Source organism: Theropithecus gelada, chromosome 14, assembly GCF_003255815.1.
Source record: "Theropithecus gelada isolate Dixy chromosome 14, Tgel_1.0, whole genome shotgun sequence".
NCBI lineage: Eukaryota > Metazoa > Chordata > Mammalia > Primates > Cercopithecidae > Theropithecus > Theropithecus gelada.
In genome coordinates this window covers 51,000,046-51,012,551 of record NC_037682.1, presented here as the reverse complement: position 1 = coordinate 51,012,551, position 12,506 = coordinate 51,000,046, and the positions used below count along the sequence as shown (strand labels likewise).

Here is a 12,506-nt window from a genome sequence, read left to right as displayed (position 1 = left end):
AAAAAAAAAATTAATCTGACTATTCGGTTGGGTCACTGCACTAGGATGGCATATTCCAATAGAAAGAGGTAAGCAGACTCAAACATTCCATGGGATAACCTCTTTTAGACACCCCAGAATGGCACTGCATGTTGAATAACAAAAATGTGCTAGAGGAAATACAGGAAGGCCAGGAACCTACTCTACCATTCCATCAGATTTCAGAATTTCCTAGTCAAATTTTACCTTTTCTGGAGTCAGGCATTTCATATTGGTTGACTTTAATATGTGCTGTAAGTAGTCATTTAAATCAATCATATTGGTGTTAACTGTCACCTGTAGAGAGGAAAAAAAGTCAAGGAGATCATAAATCTTACTATGAGAAAGCTGTGAATCACTGGTATGTCTTATTAAAAACTTGTTCCAACTGTTTAGGTTGGAAAGAGTAGACACCAAGAAACTAAATAACATCTTTAAAATCCAACAAGCTGTAGGTTGGTATCAGTACTTCCCAATAAAGATACCTTCACAGAGATTCAGTATGAAACACACAGAATATTTCTTTTTTTTTGAGACAGGGTCTCACTCTGTCACCCAGGCTGGAGTGCAGTAGCATGATTTCAGCTCACTGCAGCCTCAACCTCCCACGTTCAAGTGATCCTCCCACCTCAGTCTCCGAAGTAGCTGGGACTACAGGCATGCGCCACCACACTGGGCTAATTTTTGTTCTTTTTTGTAGAGATGGAGTTTCACCATTTTGCTCAGGCTGGTCTAGAACTCCTGAGCGTGAGCAATCTCCCTGCCTTGACCTCCCAAAGTGATGGGATTACAGGCATGATATGTGCCCAGCCTCATATAGAATATTTCTAATAAAAGTCAAGGCTCCTCAACAGACCATGAACTTTGTAAAGCCTTTTTTGGGCACTAGATTAAATGGTAAACTCTTGGTCATACATAGAAGGGATGGAATATTATCTATAATGTCTAAACCTATCAGATTAGCTATAGAACTGCTACTCTAATCAATTTATAACAGCAAATTACCAAACTACTTACATGATTTTTAGTTAAGGCTAATTTGCAAGAACAGATACTGAAAGACTATTTGCTTTTCATGTTAACACACTTTTTAGCGAGATTAATTTTATTAGCAGACTCCTCAACAGCAGGCAAAAGGAAGAAAGATAAAGGAGTATAAGAAAATCTCCCAAGGACTAACTTTGTTCTCCCATTCAAATTCGGCCCACATCTGACGGAATTCTGCATCAGTGCAAGTTGCAGGCTGGATATAGTCCATGATGTCAATGTGAATATCACTGAGAACCACACAATTTCTGTCACTTGCTGCTCCAGAGACATCATAAACTGCAATTATTAAACATACAAAAAGATTCGCAATCACTGGGGCAAACTTGAATTTAAAAAATCTTAATATCCAAATATCCAAATAACTACACTATTAACAATAAGATTGTTTATATAATACTTATTATGTACAGTGCTCTATTCTGCATGCTTTCCAAATATTACTTGTTTAATACTCCCATCAATTCTATTGACAGTATTATTATTTTCCATCTTACATAAGAGGAAATGAAAGCACAGAGAAGTTAAGTAAGTTGTTCCAGACCACACAACTGATAAGTGGTGGGGATAGGATTCAAACTCTGGCACACTTTGTTTTTTGTGGTTAAACAAATAATTCAATTCAGTGAGTACTTACATAGCAGTTGCAGCATACTAGGCACTGCAGTGGATATACAAGTAGATGATGTTCCCATAGGAGGTGCTTAACTAATACTTTTGAATAAATATTGCTGACCCACACTACTTAATGATACAAGATTACTCATCCCTCAGTATTAACGGGGAATTGCTTCAAGGATTCCCTATGGATACCGAAATCTATAGATGTTCAAGTCCCTGATATTAAATGGCATAGTATTTGCATAACCTATACACATCTTCTCATATATTTTAAATCATCTCTAGCTTACTTATAGTACCTAATACAACATAAATGCTATGTAAATAGTTATACTGTATTGTTTAGGATATAATGACAAGGAAAAAAGTCTATATATGTTCAGTATAGACACAATCATCCATTTTTATTTCTTAAATATTTTTAGTTCGTGGCTGGTTGAAGACATGGATGTGGAACCCATGGATAGGATACAGAAGGCTGACTATATTTGCTTCTATGACCATCTCTTCCAAAGTAGAGTTATAATCTGATTGGAGCCTACATTCCTCTTTCTAGGCTCTTTTCTTGACATTCTTACACTCTTTCAGAGAAAACTGAGGCTACCAAGAATAAGCTCCTTTAATTTCAGCCCCACATCTAAAAACAACTCTCTCTTGGAATCCACTCTCATATCCTTCCCTCTCATACGTATCAGAGAAGTACTGCCTCTTTTCTTCAAGATTAATACTTCCTGCCATCTGTGATTCCTGCTTTGGTCCAGGACCCCACTCCAATCATTATCTCTTTCATTCTTATGTCTTTACTTTCCCATTCTCTACCAACTTTCTTCCCTTATAGTCTATAAATATACTTGAGGTTCTCTGTTATCTTCAAAAAATAAATCCTCACTCATTCTTGCCTTCTCTTCTTGGTACTGCCCTTTCTTTTTTCTATCAAAGCCAAGTTCCTACACTCAGAATAGTCTACACTACCTGTATTTCTTCATGTCGTATTTAGTCTTCAACCTACCACCATTGACCAAGATGTCCCACAAGAAATGTTTTAAAATCACTAATAGCCAAAACCAAAGGACCTCTCTTTCACACTCTAATAACTAAAGTTATTTTATCTTGTGGAGCTTCAGGTTTCTCCTTACTTTTCTAACCACACTTCAGATACCTTTGTAGGCGATTCTCCTTTGACCAAGCTTTCAGTGTTGCCGTTTGCTTGGATTCTGTTTTCGTATCTCCCCTCTTTTTAGTCTTTATGCTCTCTCCAGGTGATTTCTTCTATTCCTATGGCTTTTAAACAAATACTTATCTCTAGTTTATTTTTACTTATTTATTTTTGAGATGGAGTCTTACTCTGTTGTCTAGGCTGGAGTGCAGTGGTGCGATATTGGCTCACTGAACCTGTCTCATGGGTTCAAGCTATTCTCCTGCCTCAGCCTCCCGAGTTAGCTGGGACTACAGGCGTGCACCACTATGCCCAATTCATTTTGTATTTTTAGTAGAGACGGGGTTTCGCCATGTTGGCCAGGCTGGTCTGGAACTCCTGATCTCAGGTAATCCGCCTGCCTCCATCTCCCAAAATGCTGGGATCACAGGCGTGAGCCACCACACCCAGCCTATCTCTAGTTTAGACCTCTTGTTCGTGTCCCAGACTCACATCAAACTGTCCCTGAATATCTTTAGACACTTTAAATACCGAACCTGCTCAAGATTTAACCTATTATGTCTCTCTAAAGTTTGTTCATCTCTCCTGAATTTCCTGTTTTGGTGATGACATAAACCACCCAATAAACCCAATCTGGAAATCTGAGGGTTACTCTAGCCACTTCCTCTTCAATCATTAACCTTATCTTTAACGTTATATTCGTCCTTCTCTCCATTCCACTACTGTGTTGGCTCAAGTCCTCTGTCATCTCTCACTTGGGCTTCTATAATAGTCTACTAATTAATCTTCCTGCCTCTTCCAGTCAATCTTCTATAGTACTGTCGCAAAAAGATATAAGGCTGTAAGTCATTCATTTGTAATTCCTCAATGTTTCCTCTCTCCACAGATAAAATCTGAAATCCTTAGCATGACAAGTAAAATATGGCTCCCACTAACCTTCCGAACTTCATTTTTTTTCCCGCCATCATCCTCCAACCCATTCTGAACTCCAAGTATATCAAATCATTTTACATTTGTTCTAAGTGCATCCTTGTCTATCTGTAGTCTTCTACTGAGTACTTGCTCCTCCATGAAGCCTTTTCTAACCTTTTCTCCCAATCACCCACCACTCTGAGAACTGACCAAATCCCTTTATGGATTTCTACCTTACTTAGTACAGGTATACTTATTTTTTTCACAGCACTTACCATTACATATTGCACATATTTATTTTATGTGTCTGTTTTCCCTTACTCGACCATAATCTCTCATTTGTTCCTCACCATGGTAGCCCTATCCTTATGACAGAAATTGCAATAAAATAAGCTTATTGACTGAATGACTCTATATAAGCTAATCCCTAGGTCTGAGATGCCCTTGTGTGTCTAGCAACAAATGACTCAGGTAAAATATTATCCTTTGATAACATACCATCTCCCTTTATAAAGCCTTCCACACTGTTAGCATTTTTTTTCCTTAACCTCAAAGCATACAGTATATAAACCATCCTGTATCGCATTGGACTACAATTATATATTGCCTTAGCTAGCTCCTCCTTTTGCCTAACAGTTTCTTGAGGACAGTGACCCTATCTGGTTCATTTCTGTACATCCAGAACATAGTACAATGCCTGGTACCATAGAAAGTGTCTCATAAATTATGAATAAATGGATTTAGATCCTCTCCTCATACAATGTCCCCAGCTACTCACTATAGAAATTCTTCAGTAAAAATATTCAACCATTACATGCCATAAAACAGCACCTTACCTATATTACCAAAAATTATTCCATTTTCTGTTGATGCTACTTTGACGTTAGCTTTAATATTTGCGAAATCATGAGGAGCAAGAGTCAAAGGAGATGGCTTTTCCACAAGTTTCAGATCCCCTGAAAGAGTTGGGATATGGTTAAAAAAAAAACATATATATATACACACACACACACACACACACACACACACACACACACATTAACCATAAAACCTTAAATGTATGCAGCTTAATAGTTTCTAGGAAAATAAGGACAAATATGAGAAGAGTATGAATCAAATATAATGAGGACAAAATAAAGAAACCACTTAACCATCCTTATTATTCACCATCAATACGCATATTTTCTTTTAAAAGGTAATAGGCATCTCGGAGTAATTCCATATTTAATTTGTGGGAAGGGAGGATACTTTGAGCCTACCATTTATTTATTTATTTTGAGATAGGGTCATGCTTTGTTACCTAGGCTGGAGTGCAACTGCATGATCATAGCTCACTACAGCCCTGATCTTCCAGGCTCAAGCAATCCTCCTACCTCAGCCTCCTGAGGAGTTGGGACTACAGGAGTGGCCCACCACACCTGGCTAATTTTCTTGATTTTTTTGTAGAGATTGGGGTCATTTTATTTCAATGAATGAATGCAAACTTCTCAAAAAGCTTAAGTCTTAAACTATACATTTCATTATGAAGAAAGATAAAACAATCTGCAAAAAGACTTGTAAATGCTTAAGAAACATGTTTTTTTATACAGCCATCAAGCTATGCTGAGGACAACAGGGCAAAAGTATGTTTTCCCCTTGATATCTTGAAGTTCCTTAACTCTTGCATAAGCCATATGAAATCTGATGGGGGTACTGCACTGTTCCCATATACAATTTTGTATTTTCCAACTTCAAAACCAGATGTGGAGGTAAGCAGTCTGACTCATGTGTCTTTATTAAGAAAAAAAATACATCTCATATTGCTAAATGTGATATGATTTATTACTTTGGTCACATGTGGTATTTAACAGTTATGCATTCAGAAAATAACTTAGTTCTGTAATGAAGCAACTAGAAATAAACTAAGTGAGCTACCTGGTCAATCTGTGACTTAAACAGCTTGTACGATATCTAGAAATACTAACATTTGCTATATTAAGCTTATTAAATGAATCCATCTGAATGTGCCAAGAGCATAAAAAAGTCAGTATGACAAGAGGTTCAGAAAACTGGAGTTTAAGGGAACTAAATGATAAATGAAAAACTAAGCTTTGATTCAAAATGTCAGAAAAGGTTCAAGAGAGAATTTTTATTCTGAAACCTGTGCACCTCCCTTAATCTGTCATAAAGATCTACTATGTGACAATCTCTTTCCTGAATGGTAAATTTCCTCACCTAGTGTAGCTAATTCTAATGTGCAATTCTGCAAAGTATCACTGGTTTGGTTCACAACGAGTACATCCAGGACAATATCATATTGGTTGACGTGAACGTAAGCTTCTGCATATACAGGATCTGAGAAACCTGTCAACTGGGTGACCTATCAAAATAAAAACAAAGACATAATAAAATGACAGATGCAATTTCACCAAACATATCCTAGCCAAATGACTAAGTCTGGTAGGTTATTAACAGAGTTGCTTAGAAGTCATTTTGAGATAGGTAAAATAAAATTGTTTTGTAATGCAGAAATGGAAATTGAAAACAGAATATTAGAAATAACAGGTCCTAGAGTTTAAGATGATATCCAGACATCTATTTGTTTTTAAGCTCAATAAGTCAGTATAAGGTATTATATATGTTGACTTTTGAGCTTATAAGTTCAATAGCAGAAAAATGTTAAATACATTTAGCAAATACATTAAACATTATCCCAATTTAACCAACTAAATAAATTTGGATACACTTTGATTTAAATCCCTCAGTAAGTATCTAAACTCACTACTTGATCTATGAAACTCAGGATACAAATAAAATCCAAATCATGTGGTAGTCTTTGCTCCACAAACTGAGGAACTAAACAGATTATATAGTAAGAAATGATTGTAATGCCACAAAGATAAAATTACAAATGCCCTCCCACTCCAAATTTAAACACCCAAAGTATAGCACTTTAAAAATGTAATACTGTCACCAAAAGCATAGGCAATAAAAGAAAAAAATAGATTAAACATCAAAATTAAACACTTTTGTGCATCAAATATTATCAACAGAATGAAAAGGCAACCTACAGAATATAAGAAAATATTTGCAAATCATGTATCTGATTAGGTGGTTAGTTTCCAGAATATAAGAACTCCTAAAATTCAAACAAAAAAACCAAACAACCCAATTTAAAAACAGGCACAGGACCTGAACAAACATTTCTCCAAAGAAGATATATGAATGGCCAATAAGCACATGAAAAGACACTCAACATCACTAATCATTAGGAAAATGCAAATCAAAACTACAGTGAGATACCACTTCACATACCCATTAAGATGGCTATCATCAAAAAAACAAAACAAGTATTGGCAAGGATATGGAGAAATTGGAACTCTTGTGCACTGCTGGTAAGAATGTAAAATAGTGGGGGTGCCCAATGGCTGAATAGGAACAGCTCCAGCTTCCAGTTCCCAGCGTGAGCGACACAGAAGACGGGTGATTTCTGCATTTTCAACTGAGGTACCAGGTTCATCTCACTGGGGCGTGTCAGACAGTCAATGCTAGTCTGTGGGTGCAGCCCGACCAGCAAGAGATGAAACAGGGCGAGGCATCGCCTCACCGGGGAAGTGCAAAGGGAAGGGAATTCCTTTTCCTAGCCAAAGGAAATTGAGACACACAACACCTGGAAAATCGGGTAACTCCCACCCTAATACTGCGCTTTACCAAGGGTCTTAGCAAACGGCACACCAGGAGATTATACCCCACACCTAGCCCATAGGGTCCCACGCCCACAGAGCCTCCCTCATTGCTAACACAGCAGTCTGAGATCTAACCGCAAGGCAGCAGCGAGGCTGGGGGAGGGACACCCGCCATTGCTGAGGCTTAAGTAGGTGAACAAAGCCACTGGGAAGCTCGAATTGAGTGGAGCCCACACCACAGCTCAAGGAGGCCTGCCTGCTTCTGTAGACTCCACCTCTGGGGACAGGGCATAGCTAAACAAAAAGCAGCAGAAACCTCTGCAGATGTAAATGTCCCTGTCTGACAGCTTTGAAGAGAGCAGTGGTTCTCCCAGTACGGAGGCTGAGATCTGAGAATGAACAGACTGCCTGCTCAAGTGGCTCCTGACCCCTGAGAAGCCTAACTGGGAGATATCCCCCACTAGGTGCAGACCGACACCTCACACCTCTCACGGCTGGGTACACCCCTGAGACGAAGTTTCCAGAGCAAGAATCAGACAGCAACACTCACTGTTCAGCAATATTCTATCTTCTGCAGCCTCCACTGCTGATACCCAGGCAAACAGGGTCCAGAGTGGACCTCAAGCAAACTCCAACAGACGTAAAGCTGAGGGTCCTGACTGTCAGAAGGAAAACTAACAAACAGAAAGGACACCCACACCAAAACCCCATCAGTACGTCACCATCATCAAAGACCAAAGGCAGAGAAAAACCACAAAGATGGGGAAAAAGCAGTGCAGAAAAGCTAGAAATTCAAAAAATCAGAGCGCATCTCCCCCTCCAAAGGAACGCAGCTCATCGCCAAAAACGGAACAAAGCTGGATGGAGAATGACTTTGACGAATTGAGAGAAGAAGGCTTCAGTTGATCTTCTCAGAGCTAAAGGAGGAACTATGTAACCAGCGCGAAGAAACCAAAAACCTTGAAAAAGGAATGGATGAATGGATAACTAGAATAATCAATGCAGAGAAGATCTTAAAAGAACTGATAGAGATGAAAACCATGACACGAGAACTACGTGACAAATGCACAAGCTTCAGTAACCGACTCGATCAACTGGAAGAAAGAGTATCAGTGACTGAAGATCAAATGAATGAAATGAAGCAAGAAGAGAAGTGTAGAGAAAAAAGGGTGAAAAGAAATGAACAAAGCCTGCAAGAAATATGGGATTATGTGAAAAGACCAAATCTATGTCTGATTGGTGTGCCTGAAAGGGATGGAGAAAATGGAACCAAGCTGGAAAACACTCTGCCGGATATCATCCAGGAGAACTACCCCAACCTAGTAAGGCAGGCCAACATTCAAATTCAGAGAACGCCACAAAGATACTCCTCGAGAAGAGCAACTCCAAGACACATAATTGTCAGATTCACCAAAGTTGAAATGAAGGAAAAAATGTTAAGGGCAGCCAGAGAGAAAGGTCGGATTACCCACAAACGGAAGCCCATCAGACTAACAGCAGATCTCTCGGCAAAGACTCTGCAAGCCAGAAGAGAATGGGGGCCAATGTTTAACCTTCTTAAAGAAAAGAATTTTCAACCCAGAACTGCATATCCAGCCAAACTAAGTTTCATAAGTGAAGGAGAAATAAAATCCTTTAGAGACAAGCAAATGCTTAGAGATTTTGTCACCACCAGGCCTGCCCTAAAAGAGATCATGAAGGAAGCACTAAACATGGAAAGGAACAACCATTGCCAGCCATTGAAAAAAACATGCCAAAATGTAAAGTCCATCGATGCTAGGAAGAAACTGCATCAACTAATGAGCAAAATAACCAGCTAATATCACAATGACAGGATCAAGTTCACACATAACAATATTAACCTTAAATGTAAATGAACTAAATGGTCCAATTAAAAGACACAGACTGGCAAATTGGATAAAGAGTCAAGACCCATCAGTTTGCTGTATTCAGGAGACCCATCTCACATGCAGAGACACACATAGGCTCAAAATAAAGGGATGGAGGAAGATCTACCAAGCAAATGGAAACAAAAAAAAAGGCAGGGGTTGCAATCCTAGTCTCTGATAAAACAGACTTTAAACCATCAAAGATCAAAAGAGACAAAGAAGGCCATTACATAATGATAAAGGGATCAATTCATCAGGAAGAGCTAACTATCCTAAATATATATGCACCCAATACAGGAGCACCCAGATTCATAAAGCAAGTCCTTAGAGACTTACAAAGAGACTTAAACTCCCATACAATAATAATGGGAAACTTTAACAACCCACTGTCAACATTAGACAGATCAGCGAGACAGAAAGTTAACAAGGATGTCCAGGAATTGAACTCAACTCTGCACCAAGCAGACCTAATAGCCATCTACAGAACTCTCCACCCCAAATCAACAGAATATACATTCTTCTCAGCACCACATTGCACTTATTCCAAAACCGACCACACAGTAGGAAGTGACGCACTCCTCAGCAAATGTAAAAGAACAGAAATTATAACAAACTGTCTCTCAGACCACAGTGCAATCAAACTAGAACTCAGGACTAAGAAACTCAATCAAAACTTCTCAATTACATGGAAACTGAACAACCTGCTCTTGAATGACTACTGGGTACATAACGAAATGAAGGCAGAAATAAAGATGTTCTTTGAAACCAGAGAGAACAAAGATACAACATACCAGAATCTCTGGGACACATTTAAAGCACTGTGTAGAGGGAAATTTACAGCACTAAATGCCCACAAAAGAAAGCAGGAAAGATCTAAAATTGACATCCTAACATCACAATTAAAAGAACTAGAGAAGCAAGAGCAAACACATTCAAAAGCTAGAAGAAGGCAAGAAATAACTAAGATCGGAGCAGAACTGAAGGACAAAGAGACACAAAAACCCTCCAAAAAATCAATGAATCCAGGAGCTGTTTTTGTGGAAAAGATCAACAAAATTGAAAGACCACTAGCAAGACTAATAAAGAAGAAAAGAGAGAAGAATCAAATAGATGCAATAAAAAATGATAAAGGGGATATCACCACCGACCCCACAGAAATACAAACTACCATCAGAGAATACTATAAAAACCTCTATGCAAATAAACTAGAAAACCTAGAAGAAATGGATAATTTCCTGGATACTTACACTCTCCCAAGACTAAAACAGGAAGAAGCTGAATCCCTGAATAGACCAATAGCAGGCTCTGAAATAGAGGAAATAATTAATAGTAGCCTACTAACCAAAAAAATTCTAGGACCAGATGGATTCACAGCCAAATTCTACCAGAGGTACAAGAAGGAGCTGGTACCATTCCTTCTGAAACTATTCCAATCAATAGAAAAAGAGGGAATCCTCCTTAACTCATTTTATGAGGCCAACATCATCCTGACACCAAAGCCTGGCAGAGACACAACAAAAAAAGAGAATTTTAGACCAATATCCCTGATGAACATCAATGCAAAAATCCTCAATAAAATACTGGCAAACTGAATCCAGCAGCACATCAAAAAGCTTATCCACCATGATCAAGTGGGCTTCATCCCTGGGATGCAAGGCTGGTTCAACATATACAAATCAATAAACGTAATCCAGCATATAAACAGAACCAAAGACAAAAACCACATGATTATCTCAATAGATGCAGAAAAGGCTTTTGACAAAATTCAACAGCCCTTCATGCTAAAAACTCTCAATACACTAGGTATTAATGGAACGTATCTCAAAATAATAAAAGCTGCTTATGACAAACCCACAGCCAATCTCATACTGAATGGGTAAAAACTGGAAGCATTCCCTTTGAAAAGTGGCACAAGACAGGGATGCCCTCTCTCACCACTCCTCTTCAACACAGTGTTGGAAGTTCTGGCTAGGGCAATCAGGCAAGAGAAAGAAAGAAAGGGTATTCAGTTAGGAAAAGAAGAAGTCAAATTGTCCCTGTTTGCAGATGACATGATTGTCTATTTAGAAAACCCCATCGTCTCAGCCCAAAATCTCCTTAAGCTGATAAGCAACTTCAGCAAAGTCTCAGGATAGAAAATCAATGTGCAAAAATCACAAGCATTCTTATACACCAGTAACAGACAAACAGAGAGCCAAATCATGAATGAACTCCCGTTCACAGTAGCTTCAAAGAGAATAAAACACCTAGGAATCCAACTTACAAGGGATGTGAAGGACCTCTTCAAGGAGAACTACAAACCACTGCTCAGTGAAATAAAAGAGGACACAAACAAATGGAAGAACATACCATGCTCATGGATAGGAAGAATCAATATCGCGAAAATAGCCATACTGCTCAAGGTAATTTATAGATTCAATACCATCCCCATTAAGCTATCAATGACTTTCTTCACAGAATTGGAAAAAAGTGCTTTAAAGTTCATATGGAACCAAAAAAGACCCCGCATTGCCAAGACAATCCTAAGCCAAAAGAACAGAGCTGGAGGCATCATGCTACCCGACTTCAAACTATACTACAAGGCTACAGTAACCAAAACAGCATGGTACTGGTACCAAAACAGAGATATACACCAATGGAACAGAACAGAGCCCTCAGAAATAATACCACACATCTACAGTCAGCTGATCTTTGACAAACCTGACAAAAACAAGAAATGGGGAAAGGATTCCCTATTTAATAAATGGTGCTGGGAAAATTGGCTAGCTGTAAGTAGAAAGCTGAAACTGGATCCTTTCCTTACTCCTTGTACGAAAATTAATTCAAGATGGATTAGAGACTTAAATGTTAGACCTAAAACCATTAAAACCCTAGAAGAAAACCTAGGTAATACCATTCAGGACACAGGCATGGGCAAGGACTTCATGTCTAAAACACCAAAAGCAACGGCAACAAAAGCCAAAATTGACAAATGGGATCTAATTAAACTAAAGAGTTTCTGCACAGCAAAAGAAACTACCATCAGAGTGAACAGGCAACCTACAGAATGGGAGGAAATTTTTGCAATCTACTCATCTGACAAAGGGCTAATATCCAGAACCTACAAAGAACTCAAACAAATTTACAAGAAAAAATCAAACAACCCCATCAAAAAGTGGGCAAAGGATATGAACAGACACTTCTCAAGACATTCATACA

At 38.5% G+C, this 12,506-nt stretch overlaps 1 protein-coding gene across 4 annotated transcripts in view; it reads right to left on the bottom strand.

The window, feature by feature from the left end:
* The window catches only part of COPB1 (coatomer protein complex subunit beta 1), a 47,747-nt gene that overhangs the window by 2,411 nt on the left and 32,830 nt on the right, over window positions 1–12,506 (bottom strand). For all 4 annotated transcript variants that reach the window (XM_025355282.1, XM_025355283.1, XM_025355285.1 and 1 more), the window contains exons 17-20: window positions 5,969–6,113; window positions 4,591–4,710; window positions 1,199–1,344; window positions 226–315 (exon numbers count right to left, since the gene is read on the bottom strand). In XM_025355282.1, coding sequence (XP_025211067.1) covers window positions 226–315; window positions 1,199–1,344; window positions 4,591–4,710; window positions 5,969–6,113 — 501 coding nt within the window. The remainder of the gene's footprint in view (window positions 1–225; window positions 316–1,198; window positions 1,345–4,590; window positions 4,711–5,968; window positions 6,114–12,506) is intronic.